The 16,769-nt window shown below is 37.6% G+C and overlaps 1 protein-coding gene across 1 annotated transcript in view; it reads left to right on the top strand.

Moving 5' to 3' along the window:
- The first annotated feature begins 3,469 nt into the window (after window positions 1-3,469).
- The window catches only part of ipo11 (importin 11), a 148,136-nt gene continuing 134,836 nt past the window's right edge, over window positions 3,470-16,769 (top strand). Inside the window, exons 1-5 of the mRNA XM_057356365.1 lie at window positions 3,470-3,581; window positions 7,338-7,484; window positions 11,443-11,543; window positions 12,680-12,752; window positions 15,046-15,249. Of these exons, the coding sequence (XP_057212348.1) occupies window positions 7,347-7,484; window positions 11,443-11,543; window positions 12,680-12,752; window positions 15,046-15,249 (516 nt within the window). The 5' untranslated portion in view covers window positions 3,470-3,581; window positions 7,338-7,346. The remainder of the gene's footprint in view (window positions 3,582-7,337; window positions 7,485-11,442; window positions 11,544-12,679; window positions 12,753-15,045; window positions 15,250-16,769) is intronic.

Below are 16,769 nucleotides of genomic sequence, written 5' to 3'. Positions count from 1 at the left end.
ATATTCAGCTTCCATTCGTAGCCTATAATTAGTGACAATGGAAAGCTCATCGTTGACCACTAAAACAAAGTCCTGTCCATTAAAATACCATCATGCTGGCACATGTGTAGAACAACTGGTCAGCAAGAGAAACTCAACAAGTCCTCAGTCATTGAACTCACTTAAGACACATGCAAGTTTCTACCTGTAAATATGTTCCATGGTATATAAAAACACAAATGAGAATGATTTAATGTCTCATTTGTTTCTCCTCAAACAATGAGATTAAACAAAGACTAAATATACTGTAGGCTGGACGTTTCTTTTGAGAAAAAGTGTCTATTTTTCCTAAACTTCCTCACAAACTTTCTTACCTTTAATGTCTAGGCAAAGGACTTTCATATGAGCGACAACCTTTTGTCTCATTTGTTGCTTCATTTTATTTCTCCTATATACGGTTTTAGCGGAAACATAGGATACAACAAACGTTATGTGGCCCAAACTTAACTTCCAGGAGACCTCTGCAAAGAAACAATAACTGTTGAGTAGTTATAATTTAATAACTAATATACAATAAAATAATATTATAAATGAAATATAAAATAAATTGTTACATTACTAGCCACTAGACAGACAGATAATCTAACACAAACTGGGCTAACTTCGGGTCAGGCGTGTACATCCGATAAAACTGTCTGTAAGAGGTTTTAGAAGCAAATAAGTATTTAAAGAGATTTTGACGAATAAAGTGTTGTGTAGACCTGTGTGGCCATGTCTGAGTGTTGAATCTGAAAAACAAAAGGCAACACGAGTGGACAATAAGCAAAACCCTGTATTAAATCTTTGAATAGGTTTCAAGTTTTACTGTCAGCCAACCAGCACAAGATAATGCATCATGAAGTTGCAGCAAACATTTCAGCATTGGACCCAGATTCAGATAGGAAAATTCATTTTCTGTGGTAGGCCTACTGTGATTTTTGTTGGCCGACTGTACCCACACATTTCAAAAGAAGGTGGATTTCCCCATGTTTCTGACTGTTGAAAACAGGTTGTGGTTTTGATCACACAATAATCTCACTTTCATTGTGTGCATCACGGCCCACTCATCTTTTCTCCCAAAAAGCTGTTTGGTGTTGTGTACACTCATTATGAAACAGGTTAATGACAAAGAACGAACTTTTTAGGGTGAAAGCCAGTGATGTATAAAGTACCTAAAAGTAATACTTGAGTAAAAGTACAAATATCTTGCCAGAAAATTACTTTGGTAGAAGCGAAAGTAACCTTTTAGAATATGACTTGAGTAAAAGTCTTAAGTAACAGATACATATTGTACTTAAGTATCAAAAGTACTTTTTATATTAAATCTACTTAAGTATTTAAAGTAAAGTTGAAGCAAACGTTGTTAATAAAAAATTTTTTTTTAGCATAAGGATCAAAAATGGTGCTTACATAGAAATTTACAACTTTGAAAAAGCTGTTTCAAGTTCAGTAGTTTTATCTGGAACAACGTGTTGCCAAATTGCTAAACTATCAAAATACAAGTTCAGAAACCACATCTTTATAACTTTACTTTATAAATTACAACTTTATAAAAGGATAGTTCCCTCCCACCCCCAATGTTATCCCTCTCAGAGAACAACTTGGAACAAAATCATAACAAATCTGTCTGGCCCTTACTTCTTTCTTTCCTTGCATTTCCCTTACATTAACAACCCAATTATTTGATAATTCATTGAAACTGAAAAATTTGCTGTTTATCTTTAAAAGAAGCAGCACATTAAAACCTTTTGAAATTAACCGCGGAGAGCACCTTTTTGCACGTATCACAGGCAGTTTCTGCCAATCTCATATTAATCTTGAGTACATATACAGTAGTATTGCATACATCGTATCTTCGAAGAGTATTTTGATCAAATTTATAAAAGAGAGATACAGCTGTACGATTATTTCCGGAAAAACACGAGCTGCTAGAGGTGGTACTAGTTGGGAGAGTGGGACGGAACTATCCCCAGCAAGCAACACATCATCACATCATCCCTTCATGATTGTACATTATGCACGTAAACGCAGATTGCCAACAAAACACAGACTTTTGACTTATCGCGTGCAGTTCATGTACGGCATCTTTGGCCCTGGGACCGCGCCATCTATCAGTTTCAAACGATCTCCAAATCCAGCCTCATATCCACCGTTTATATAACATCCATCACTGAAATGCCGTGAACAAACAGACACACATAAACTTCACTATCGAATGAGTAACGAGCTGCACCACAGCACCCATCTTGACGCAGCGCAGACAACCTTGATGGTAAGCGGATCTCGCTCGTCGGTTGGCTCGTGGGTGGGCTCTTTCGCCTTGCCATGCTTTTGGCCAATAAATGGAATAGGATCCCTGTGACAACACAGGGATCCAGAATTAGAAAAAAACTTTACGAAACAAGTTGTTCAAGAGTCTATCACGTACAGAAATACTACGTCATACGTCCAACTCGTTTTTTAACAAGTTGACCATGTTAAGCACGAGAAGCCAGCATGTTTATCAGTGTAAAGAAGTCAGAATGCATGACATAGCATCATACCCGATCTTTCACCAATATTTGGTTCAGCACTGTCATGGTGACCGGATTTAAATTCTGTTTCTATGCTTTTATTTTGTAGTATCGAACCTGCTTAGGGGAAATGTAAAAGTATACATTTTGCTCAGGAAATGGAGTAAAAGTAAAAGTCTGCAGAAATATAAAGACTCAAGTAAAGTACAGATACTTCCAAAAAAAACTTAAGCTCTGTACTTAAGTATTTTTATTTCGTTACATTACTCTGCCAAAAACAGCCTCATATTGCACGGCCACAGACCACCCACAGTCCATTAATCTAAATTCTGACTACTAAACCCAAACCACACACGTAATCGTACTAGGGTCTCCGGGTAGGCTGAATATTTGCATTAACCGTACATTTACCGTAGACTAGACTTAGTTTGCGCCCAGTGTCCCCATTATGGTAGATGCGCGCCGCCTAGAGGACAATTCACGCAACTTCAAATGTTTGTCTCTAATCTGCTCTCAAAAGGTTTCAGAAGTTTTTTTGTCAAAAGGTTCTTCGAAAGGTTACGGTAAGAATATCTTTATAATTTTCCCTACATTTTATCCTACATACTACAATGGTAGAGGTGTATTGAAGTAATAAACTGCCCCATCGTTTTGTGTCATGCATAATACAGTATTTATCGCTGTTTCGGATATGGGGTCTTTTTCAACGAACATAACAAAAATATTATAAGAAAATGGCATTCACTTAACAATCGACGTACTCAACAAAGGGCTTAGAAACAAAAATATATTCAAACAACATAAACAAATAATAAACAAATAAAACAGTATTTTTACAAATTTATTACAATAAATAATAATGACTGTCTAAACAGAAAAAAATCACATAAATGAATACATATTATCATTGCAGATTAAAAGTCTTCATTCGTGATTACGTCATTTTGACGCGACATCAGATGCTGTGTATGGCGCTATCCACACAACGCGTGTGCTGTGTTTAGAGTGACTGCACGACTGTTTTCATCTGCATTGACATATTTGCGTAAGGTACGTTACAATAACAGGGAGCTTGAGAGGATGTTTTGGCACATCAAGCCGCCAAAAGTTTCATAAACTGTGATAAAAATATGACAAGATGCACTTTTCGATTTAGGCCAACATACGCGCGAGCTCTTGTGCAGTATTTTAGCCTCCGAGCTAACATTAAATGATCCACTGGTTTTCTGTTGATGATATTTAAATTATCATATTACTAAGAGTGCTTGGTTAGATTTAGCTTTTTTCAGATGGTTTTATTTGCGGAGATAATAATGCTTAATAGCAATTCTCGGTGCATATGTCAGGTTCATGATAAACTCTTCTCATGTGTCCACGGCGCATTTTCTTTTGCAGTTATTCTGTAAGTACAGCAAATGCAGAAAGTGCAAGACTTCGTTTCACAGATAAGATGCAAATTTTACATAAACTTGCAATCAAAAGGCTGAAGATAAGCTTTAAATCGTTCGTAATCATGATGTTGTAAATGTAAATACATATGCACACGTGTGTTTTTTTGCTCAGTGCTGTTTTTGTTATTGATCCTCTGCTGGAAGTGTTGATGATTTGTTCATTGTGTTAATTCCAGTCCACGCGGACCTGTCAGTTCTTTAAATTGGACATTGATGTGATTAACTAAATGTCTTTGTTTTTATTCGTTCCCATGGATGTGTGTGAATATTTTCAAACAGACCTTATCATTAAGATGGCATGACTGATATATCTGCTGATATTTTGTCATTTTGAGATTATCAGAAGGGTTAATTTGTTAATTTGCCAAACAGTGGTTGACGGTGGTGGTATTTTCATAATATTAAACCTGGTTTAACTAATAGGCTAAATGCTCCATTTACATGATTTTTGTGCATCTTATTTTCCATCCTTAAATTGTATTATGCTGCATTTGGTCTAGCAGTTAAATAAATTGTTAGGGTCCTTGCCTGATCGTACAGTATCGTGTACCATGGAGAAGGGCTGTGCAAAAATATCGATACATGTAACTATAGCAATATTATTTTTTTCAATAGTGTATCGATAGTGATACCTCTACTATCGATATATTTTTTTAAATCATGTCATATACATACGGCCAAAAGTAAGTGGAACAGTGAGCATGGCGAAAAATATAAGAACGCTTGGAGCTCTCAGAGCTGATGTGTGGGTGTGCTTAGGTTTTCAAAATAAGTCATGGAGTAATGAGTTCTATAAAATAATGCTGTTTGTAGGCTTCGCAAGTCACGACACAAGTCACTTGGCTACTGCAGTGCATCAGACAAAAAGTTTATTAAGAAAAGTAACAATGACATTTATTGTGCTTTCACGGATGTGTCACCAGCACATTTACAGCACGGATGAAGCAGGGTTTTATACTGCCCATGTTCAGTGATTTAACTGTAATCAGGGCTCGACATTATCGCTTGACCGGGACAGGTAAATGTTTCGTATGGGCAAGTGAGAGAGAATTTTACTTGCCCGACCGGACAAGTAACTTGAAAAAAAGAACAGTGCGACATATGTAGAATAATAAGAATATATGCATTAGATTATATGCATTAGACAGAGCTGCGTGTTTGTCGTGGTTGTGCTTGTGTAACGGGGGCTAGCTAGTGTAAAGCTGTGCAGTGTGTAAACCTCGCTCCCCGACCAACAGAGACGCTCTAGCGACAGACGCTAGAGACTGTGGGCTTTAGCCTCCTCGTTAGAGCGCCCGTCTCCCATCCGGACCGTCGCCGGTTCGAGGCCCGTGCAGAGCGTTGCAAGTGGGACCGGTTACATTGGTGCCGTGACCCGGATGGAAGTGAGGTTTAAGGGGGTGATTGTAACGGAGGCCAGCTAGTGAAGAGCTGCGCAGTGCGTAAAAACCTCACTTCCCGACCAACAGAGACGCTCTAGCTAGAGACTGCGGTCTTTAGCCTCCTCGTTAGAGCGCCCGTCTCCCATCCGACCGTCGCCGGTTCGAGGCCCGCGCAGAGCGGGGCGAGTAGGACCGGTTACACTTGTTTGTGTGTGATAATAATCAATGCGCACCGCACTGAGTCCACGCGGACGCGGAATCCTGTTATTTAAATGTCATCTGGCTGTTCTGCGTGTCTGAGTGAATTATGTGAACTACACTTGCACATTTCTGCCTGTGCTACCAAACTTTAAACCTTTCTAGCACCAGTGCTATGTGCAAAAAAAGTTAATTTACAGCCTTAACATTAATAATAATTACTGCTTGCCTTTGTTTTATAGCAGTCACGGAGAGTAGGCCTATAACCAAATTCAGGCGGCCAAAGCGGACACTAGTTAAAATGCTTAGAAGCAAACTTGACCAATCTAAATCCAAAACAATTATATTGATTATATTATATTATAATTCAAATGAAATATCATTTTTTTTTATCTTTGGGCAAGTAATTTTTGTACTCGGACAAGTGAATGTCAAATTTACTTGTCCGAAGGACAACCACATGACAATGCTTAATGTCAAGCCCTGTGTAATGCACCACAACAGCCAAGTGACTTGCGTGAGCCACCTTATTCCCCTGTGCAACCCACTTGAGGGGCGCAATCCACAGTTTGAGAACCCAGACCTCTGATCTAAAGGTCCATGCATCGCACATCATGGCCACTCTGCAGAGGTAAGGGATGTTTTTACACTTATCCTTACAGAAAACCCCCAGTGGTGCACAGCATGTTGTATTTCTAGCTCTACTTTTGACATTTTCTATTTAAAGTATTGCAATATATCGCAAATGTGTATTGTATCGTATCGTATCGAAATACATAGCAATATATTGTATCGTGACCCATCTATCGGGATATGTATCGTATCGGGAGGCACTTGCTAATACACAGCCCTAGAGAAAGCTGCATGTTAGAATTGCCTCTGTCAGATGTTTCTAATTTGTCTTTGTAATATTTCACAACACTTTTTGATAATAAATTACATGCTGCGCCATAAAGGTCTAAAATATAAAATGTTTCAAGTGCCTGAATCCACAGCATCCTTAAATTAGACCTTTCGGGTTAAATACATTGTTTACTTGTGTTCTTTCCAACACACTGTATCCTGCACTTTTACAAGCTGGCGTATTATTACTACAGTTTGACAAAACAGCAAGGATGTATGCAAGTCACAGAAAGCATAACTGGTAAGAATATAAGTTTGCATGGGTAGATTACATTTTCTACACTACCTTTCACTTGGGATCAAATGAAATAAACCAAAGATGGTGATTCTTGCCTGAAACCAATTAGACCACAGCTGCCACCTCCCACATCAAACACTTTTATACATATTTAAGATGTAGTTGCACTTAACGCCCTAATAACTAAAGGTTTGTTTTATAAGCATTGCTTATAGCTGTTTGTTCTGTGTGCAGAACTTGACAATAAGAGTTTGAGTTCACAATTTTACATCTGTGCCATGTTTGCCAGTGATCAGAAATGATGGGACTATCGTTGTTTGTTCATTATATGAGAATGTCATCTGCTATCCTAGCTGTGATTGTTATTGAAGACCCAAAATCAGACATTGTCACTTGTCGTCAATAGGGGGCAGAGTTGGACAGCAATATTTTTAAAACCTTTTAGCGCACTCCTCTACTACAGTTAATATGTGAGAGATTGTGAACTCTTGTGTTTTTTCTGAAGCCATTTGAACGTTTTTCTGTCATTTTATTAAAGCAAAGGATTGCTGGGTATGTTAACTTTGAGTTTTTTTCTTTTTCCAGACTAATAAAGTGTTAAATGAAGCATATTCTGTTCTGTGTGTCTCCGCAGGCTCTTCTAATGGATATCCAGAGCGCCAGCTCGGTGGTGCTGCAGGCTTTGACCCAGGCCACTAGTCAGGACACAGCTGTGCTGAAGCCAGCCGAGGAACAGCTTCGCCAGTGGGAGACCCAGCCTGGTTTCTACTCCGTGCTTCTGGTAAAAATCTGCTCTAAATATAGCTGTTGAGTGGGCACAATTCAGTTTAAAACATCATTTTTGCATTTTCATATGGTTATAAGAAGAGGTATTTTGAAACCATACTCAACATAAACTTTATGTAAGGAGAATGAAATTTAAAGGTACAGTTTACACAAAGATGAAATTGAAAATGATGTTTTAGCGAATGCTTGTAACCAATCAGTTCTTGGCCACCATTGACTACAATAGTAGGACAAATTGCATTATACATTTCTTTATAAAAAATATATTTTGAAGAATGTAGGAAAGCAAACAATTCTGGGGCACTATTGACAACCATTATCATTTTTTTCTACTATGGTAGTCAGTGGTGGCCAAGAACTGTTTGGTTACAAGCATTCTTCCAAATATCTTTCTCTCTGTTCATCAGAACAAATACATTCATACAGATATGGAAAGTGAGTATATGATGACAGATTTTTTTATTGTTGGGTGAACTATCCCTACAAGTCCTTAACCTCAAATAATGTTTCCCTCTACCAATTCTTTCAAATATAACTTGCAGCTACATTTTTAAAGACGTCACGTCGCAATCGGTCACGTTGGACATGATACTTGCATAGTAGTTGGCATCAGAAATGTTTGCATTGCAAGTTTCTTAGCTATTTAATCATTATAGACACTGTTTAATTCTCCCTCCTCTGAGACAACACATGAATCCATTGGCTTCAGTGCTGAACACCATGACATGCAAGATTAGCCATTGCATCCATCTTCTGTTTCAAACCTGCACATTCCCACTGAGGGTTAGAAGAACAGAAGGAAGAAAAATATGTTTTTCAAAAATGTCCTGGGTTCGGTCAGTTTCATTAGGAGATTGACATTGTGTGTGATTTTATGAAGGCTGTTTTGTGCCCTGCAGTGAGAGGCGATCCACCTGAGCTATGGGCCGGTGTGCTCGCCAGATGGCCATCAGCCACCCTGATTCATTTTGCAATTCATGTCCTGCCAATGTTTTATTTATGAGTACTTTTATGACGAAATAAGAAATTGAGCCTTTCAGAAAGATGAAGTATGTGACAGTTACAAGCGACAGCAAGCAATGCCTGTGTTGACAAGCTGAACAGCGCTGCTGTAAGTGGTCCAGGAGGGTATTGTTTCGGCTTATGGGATCCAAATTATTTTCAGAAACATTTCAATTTCATATTTTATTCCTTGGCAGATGGGACAATGGGTTTATCCATAATTTAAAGGTCCAATGTGTTTTTTGGAGGATCTATTGACAGAAATGCAGTATAATATGAATAAATATGTCTTCAGAGGTGTATAAAGAGCTTACATAATGAAGCGTTATGTTTTTATTACATTAGAATGAGCTATTTCTATCTACATACAGTGCGGGTCCCCTTACATGGAATTCACCATGTTGTTTCTACAGTGGCCCTAAACGGACAAACTGCTCTACAGAGCACGTTTCGTAAATACGCTGTCTCCTTCGGCAAAGAAGCGAAATCGTGACAACATCTTAGTCCTGTGTCAGCCACCGTAGTTCTTAGGTGTACGGTACAGCATGCACTGTATTTATTGAACTAAATTATTTGGCAAAAAGCAACTACAGCATATTAGGGAGTAAGGGTTTTATTCAAATATACAAAAACACGCAATTTGTTTACAATTTCCTGTTGTTTTTTGACTCACACTCTTTAAACCCAAAATGTGTTGTTTATTAAACCTCAGGCCCTTCACCAGAGACTCAGCTGTGCTTGTGTTGTCATACAGCACCGGATGTGATGCTATATGTCCTCACAAATCCTTTAAGACCTCAAACTTGGCACGTAGTCCTTCTTTATTGAAGTTTAGCATGAAATAGGATTGTAAAGGAGCACAATCCCACGTATCAGCAGAGTGTTCCTCCTGAGATTTCTCCAGGCGTCAAGTTAGACTGCATCAGACACGCGCTATAAGAATGTCTTTCACGTTCCGTCAGCCTCTTATCTTTTTGTATTCTAGCCAACCTGCTGTCACTCGGTCTGTCATCCTGAGAAATCAGCCTGGTTTGTATGGTGTCACGTTTAGCACGTTCCTCTACCCAAATGGTTCTTTTGCCGACCTTGAGGTGAATTACAGAGAGGCAGGAATGCGAATCGTTACTTGCCAGCTTTCTGTTAATATGACGTTTGCCGGTCACATTTCAAAAGCAATGAGCAGCCGTTTGTGTCAGCAAGCAGGGAAATGGTGCGTTTTTCAACACAACTGACAGTTTTTCCTGAGACTGTTGTGCTTGGTTATTCATTACCTTGTGCTCATCGTCTCAAATAGGAAATGTGTCTCTGTGTAGAACTAGACTCGTATCTGTGGAATGAGCCCTGGTCTCTGAGCAGCGGAGCGTGGGGATTTTGGAGTACTGTGGCTAGGGCTGTGCAATTAATCGAAAATTAATCGTAATCGTCAATTTTGGCTTCAACAATTACAAAAACAAAATAATCGAGGCAAAACGATTATTGTGCTGCATTCCATTTAGCAAGGATCCTCTCTTTTCTTGTGGTATAAATCCACAGTGCACCCTTTTCCTTTACAGTGTTTCAGCTGTGCTGTTTCTTTACATTTATTTTGCAGTTGAATTCACAGTTTAAAAGCCAAGTTTTCATTTTTCTATGTTGTTTTAAAAGTTAACGAGTAATCGTGTTAAATAATCGGGATCTCAATATTGGCCAACATAATCGTGATCATGATTTTTGTCATAATCGAGCAGCCCTAACTGTGGCCATACGTCATAGCCTGGCTGAGACAGTCTCTCTTGAACACATCTGCTACTACATATTTATCAATGAGCATTAGTTTGATGTGATCCTCCACTCTCATTCCAGACTTATCTTGGTGGGTTAAGCCCTAAAACTTGAATTATTGAGAGTGTTGGTGTTTCGTGTCAATAACTTCAGAGGTAGCTTTACCTGACCCCCCGGAATGCTAAAATCATCATGTTTTGGTTCCACGGTATCGTATCTGTGTATCATTTTATACAATATATTATCTATCTATATCTGTTTTTAAAGGTGACAGATTTTTCAGCCACTAGTGGTGCAACCTGGAATTGCAAAAATCAAACAAAAATAAATATTTTTAAGTTTAATTGAATATGCTGCAGAATTAGTTTTCAGTTTATTGTATTCTTATTCATATTTTGAATTACCATTTATTTTTATTTTTTTGCCTTTGTTTAAAATATATTTTTAATTAATTATTTTATTTATAATAATTTTATTTTATTTTAACTATTAGCAATTTTGTTATGTTTTTTTTCTCATTTTTTATTGCTTTTGTCATTTTATTATTATTTGTTTCTTTTTTATGTTGCTATATAACAGGGGTTCTCAAACTTTTTGGGGCAGGGACCCCTTACAGCAATTTTTTTTCCAAGGACCCCCTCATAATTAAAACAGTTATTAAGTATATGCTTACTACAATTTGTACTCTTAAATGCCATTGGGCTTTATTGCATTGTAATATTCACCCTAATTCACCACTTCAGACCTGTTTTATGGAACAGAAACACATTTCAATTTAAATCACATTAATACCACTTATACTTGCAAACAGTGGGTCAAGTTAATATTTTAGTGCCTCAACTTAATTCAGTTTATTCTTGAGGCAGGATGCTTAATTTTTAGAAATCAGAAAGTTAAGAAATATTAATTAAATCTTTAGAATTTAGTTTATGCAAGTAATTGCTATCGTCATCGGCAGATATCACTCGGAATAATCGGTTATCAGTATTGGTGGAGAAATCCATCTCTTAACAAATATAAATATAGTTTGTTTTCAAAACTTTTGCTGATGTACGGTATATTTGGCAACTACCCATATGCTGACCTGTCACTGTTTCCGATTAAAGTAAAAGAATTGTAACTTTTTCACTTCATCTCAAAGTTTGATGGTTTAAAGTTACACTTTTCTCTTTTTCTTTGGTCTGCTATAGAGCATCTTCAATAATCACTTGTTGGACGTCAACGTGAGATGGCTAGCTGTCCTGTATTTCAAGAACGGTATCGATCGCTACTGGCGACGAGTCGCACCTCAGTAAGTATATCTGATTCTTGGTCGCTTTCTGGGCTTTTCTATCAGGACTGATACTTTAACTCCGAGATGAGCGTGACTGTTCAGATGTCTTCTTCGCCCACTTAGAACCATTATCACATTTGTGTCAAAGCAGGCCATCAGAGTCTCAAGAAACTAGCAGCTAACAATGGCCCATTAAGCACATCAGTGAGAATTTTTGTCATGTATTTCGCACAGATGACTTTCGGCATTATCGACGTGACTAATTTAGTGAAAATTGGAGCTGCAGTGGGAAAACCTGCCATTATAAACATTTGCATTTTAAGGCTGCTTTTCAGCTTTTTTTATGTTCTTTAAGATTTGTACTTGCTTTCTTCGCGTTTCTGTTTTCCCCATATTTTGAACAAAATTGGAGAGAGGTGACTAATACTTTTAAGGCACTAGGTCTGCGCACGATGTGACTGCTGTGCTTTCACATTCCCAGCGCTTTGTCTTGACACACCACATGGCGTCTTACAGAGCTTCCTGAACTACTTAAACAGTCAAACCTATGAAACTAAATTTTAAAGAAACACTAGAGCTCACGTCTTTTCAAACCGGTTTGACTCCATCTTGTGCAGAACACAAAAGAAGATATTTTTAAGAAACAGCACTAGCCCCCATTGACTCCAGTGAAGGGTTTCTTGGGTATTGTTGAAGGGACAGTAGCTCAGTAGTCCTCTTTCTTGAGAACCATTTTGTTTAGTTCTTTAATTTTCTCCTCCAGCCCTCGGCGTCGACAGACCAACCAATTCAGATTCTGACTTTAGTGATTCTGTCACCTGAACGTCTGTTTAATTTGAGCTTGTTTTCCCACTTTAATTCACAGTCGGAAACTCTTCTGTTCTGGTTAGTTAGCAAGCCACCAGAGATTTTTTTTTATCATTAACCATTCTCCTGACATTTGCCACAAGCTGTCCAAACCTTAATTTTAACGGGAATATGTATCGTTTTAATTAAACTTAATTTGTTCTTCTATTAAACAAATGCGACTCATTTGATGTTTTAACAATTAATGCGAGGTCATTCATACATTTTTAAGTGTGTCTTAAGTGTTCCAGCTCTTTAGGAATGCTGAAATGTATGTCGATAACTTACACTGCACTTTCTCTCCTTAGCGCCCTGTCAGAGGAAGAGAAGTCATCTCTCCGCGCAGGTCTCATCACCAATTTTAATGAACCAGTCAACCAGGTCAGTGAAGATACAAGGTTGCACAATCAGGATTATTCCCCACATCCTTTACCACATGCTCTCCTCTACCCTTTGTTTATAATCAGACTCGGTAAAAAGAACCATCAGTCATGATTGAGCACCAGTAAGCTCTCCTGTTTAGGAGGTGAGCGGTTAATCTGTGATTCTGGTGAAGATCAATGGAAGTTGAGTGGAAGAGCACTTAAGGACAGTCTGCTGTAATGTGTTGTGGAGCTGTGCTGGAGACATTGATTCTTGGGCTATACAGTGCAGTAATTCAGCCCTTGAGTATTTTATTAATGTTTGATCATTATAGGAAAAGCCATAAAGATAAAGAGAAATGCCATCCATGGATTTAAATCCACATCTGCTCTTTTCAGCTTTAATAACATGGATTATTTTTAATTGATACGGGTATATAAAACCTATTTATATATCTGTTTGGTGCTGAAAACCCTGTAAATATCAGGCATGCTTAAATTGTGTTTTCCAGTCTGGGAATGGTCTTAGGTTATTTTTGTCATTAAAGAGATAGTTCACCCAAAACTAAATATTCTGTCATCATTTGCGTATTTCAAAACCTGTATGACATTGTTCTGCAGAACACAAAAGAAGATATTTTTAAGAATGTTGGCAAGCGGACATTGTCGGTCCCCATTGACTTACATTGGTTTTGTGTCCATACAATGTTCTGACAAAAAGTCAGTGGGGACCAATGGTTTTTGGTTTCTAACGTTCTTCATATTATCATTTTTTGAGTGGGGATTGCAGAAGAAAGTCATACAGGTTTGAAATGTCAAGAGGGTTAGTAAATGATGACATCACTTTAATGCAATTCTCCTGTAGACCTCCGCGAAGAATAAATAACTGTTGAGTAGTTTTAATTTAATACAATTGACATACAATAAAATATTAATATTAATTAACTGTAAAATCAATTATTTTATAACCAAAAACTGAGCGGAAGTTAACTTTGGGCCAGGAGTGTGCGTCCGATGAAACCGTCTATAAAATCCTTATCCAGTATTCTCCAATGATTGTGACAATAATGGACAAGTGATAAAAATGTATTGGCCAAAAAATTTGGGAAACCTGTACGGGTGATTAAACTACATACTTGAAGAGAATGTAAAAGTGTTATTGTGTTATTGGTGGTATAGATTTTTAGCGAATGTGGAGAATGAATAATGTAATATTTATTCATAGTAAAGTAAATGTCGAAAGGTTAATGATCGGTTCACACACATAGGCAGCTATATGAACAAACAGGAAATGTTTATCACATATTGAACTTGTATACATTTACAGTTACTTTTTACTTCTAGTCATTATTTTGTCTTATTGGTTCTTGCATCATTTGATTCTGTGTTCCACAAGATGGTTAGTGGGGTTAGTTAAGGAGCGTAATGACTGTGCTCAAAACATGTTTTGGCATAATGTCACAAAATTAATTGTATGCTTTAATGTGGTTTCTCATTATGGAAGATGGCTGACACAGCACAAATATCTAGAGATTTGCATGCGTTAGTGAATGAGGTAGATGTAGTACACAATCGCTGTCCTATTATTTCCAAAATTGTAAATAAAACGGTATGGAATCCGTTATGGAAATATACTAAATCAGTATATGTTTGAATAAAATATAACAATGATTCAAATGAAAGTAAGCTTGCAGGTTTCTGCTCATTTTTCCTCTGCTCATTTATGACCTGTGTAAGGAAGGTTTTACTGACTTTCTGACGTATCGAGAATACCTCTTTAATTATTTGTGATACTGATATCTTATATTAGTTTCAAAATACAATATGTTTGTGGTTAGCTGGGATGATGTTTCAGATTATTGCCTTATGCACATACAACCACTTTTATTACCCTGGAATTACCTTTTCAGTTTTTCTTTATTACATACAGCTTCCCCTGATCCAATTGAATGTTATGAAACTGCATCATGTTACAAGAAATATGTTAAATATGCGAGTGCCCTTCCGCATGAATTCGACAATGTCAAAAAAATGATTTAACTGCTGCGCCGGTGTGTTTTATTTAATGGCGATAGCTCTTCTGCATTTATGGGAATTGGGCTAATTCATTTCATTAAAACGGTCAATTAAAATCTCATAAACATTTGAAAGCGAGTCAAATGCCCAAAGGAAAGTAGGACTGCACTGAATTACTTGAGTATTTATTCAGTTCCCATGTAAAAGAGGATTGATGTATTCACAGGTGGCTGAAAAACCTGCTGCTTGGCCTTAAAATGGCATTTGTTGAAATGTTGCCATGTCTCGTGTTGCAGATCGCCACACAGATAGCGGTGCTGATCGCTAAAGTGGCACGTCTGGACTGTCCACGGCAGTGGCCCGAGCTGATCCCTATTTTGCTGGAGTCTGTGAAGGTTCAGGACAGCCTCCAGCAGCACAGAGCACTTCTTACCTTCTACCACGTCACCAAAACTTTGGCCTCAAAACGGCTCGCTGCGGACAGGAGACTCTTTCAGGATGTGAGTAGAGCTTCTGATGTCATTTCCTGCTTGACATGTGTTCTTACAGTTATGGGTGTCACAATATACTGTTGATAATAGGATGTGGTATTGACTAAAACCATGATACTAATCAGCATCCATTCAAAATTTTCACCCCAAAATTAAAATTCTCTTCATTTACTCACCATCGAGTTGTTCCAAACCTGTATAAATGTCTTTGTTTGGTTGAACACAGAGAAAGATATTTGGAAGAATGCTTGTAACCACACAGTTCTTGGCCACCATTGACTACCATTGTTGTTCTGTTGAACACAAAATAAGATATTTTGAAGAATGTAGGAAAGCAAACAGTTCTGGGGCACTTTTGATTATCACTGTCATTTTTCCTATGGTAGTCAGTGGTGGCCAAGAACTGTTTGGTTCCAAGCATTCTTCCAAATATCTTTCTCTGTGTTCATCAGAACAAAGAAATGTATACAGATTTGGAACAACTCATGGGGGAGTAAATGATGACAGAATTTTCATTTTTGGGTGAACTGTTCCTTTAAGTTACAATGGTTACAGATTCTCTTTCGGCCTTACTACATTTGTATCTTGAGTGCGATTCATTGACCAAATGTAAAACAAAACAAGCAAAATATGAATATGATAGTGTCCTTTATTTCTTAAAAATTTATTTCAATAGATATCATGATAATATCATTATCGTAAATTATTTTGGTGGTGTGAAAATAAGATCTTGTGATTGGCCTACTTACAGTTATATAAATGTAAATATGTTAGAATGTAAAAAAGAGATTCTACAACAAGAGACGTGCAACTAGCACAGTGTAGAAAATTGTTTGCCAATGACAAGTCAAGAGTTAACTGCCCTTACACAAATATACGACAGAATGTTGGTCCAGAAGTCTGAGATAAAAGATTTTTCAAATTTGTTTAAAGTAATAGATAAGCCAAAATGAAAATTTTCTCTTTTCATGTCATTGTTTTGCACAAGGAAGAAAGTCATGCAGGTTTGAAATGAGGGTGAGTAAAGGATGACAGAAGTTTCATTTTTGGTGAACTGTCCCTTTAAGACCTTTGTTTGCAGTCTATCCGTTTTTCTGGTTTTATCTGTCCACCTCGCTTTCGATTTCAACATGGCGGCGGCCTGAAATCAGTCTATAGAAAGATAAATATTCTCCTTTAGGCTGGTACTTTTTTATTCTTGTCCTCTTTTCCCTCCTCCCCGGTTTAAGAAAAGCTTAAGTCATTTTCAATGGTCTTCCAATCTCTCATTCCTTTTTTTTACCCAGGCCATACCATCATCTGCCTCTAGGAGGCACTGTTTATCTGCCCACATGCACACCATCTGCCCCAGTTCACTGAGCATCCCGGGAGATCTATGAGCACTCCTGTGTGAAATATCAGCAGATGTTTTGACTTTTTTGAGCTGCATCATATATCTCTACATTTCTACGCTTTACGCTCCGATTGTCTCTGAACTGAGAGACGACACACCTGAACCTCTGTGTTGCAGGACACTTTGAGAAGACTTC

The sequence above is a fragment of the Triplophysa rosa genome, linkage group LG17 (assembly GCF_024868665.1).
Source record: "Triplophysa rosa linkage group LG17, Trosa_1v2, whole genome shotgun sequence".
In the NCBI taxonomy this organism is placed as follows: Eukaryota; Metazoa; Chordata; class Actinopteri; order Cypriniformes; family Nemacheilidae; genus Triplophysa; species Triplophysa rosa.
The sequence above is the reverse complement of the archived record's forward strand: the minus strand, read 5'-3'. Positions and strand labels throughout refer to the sequence as shown.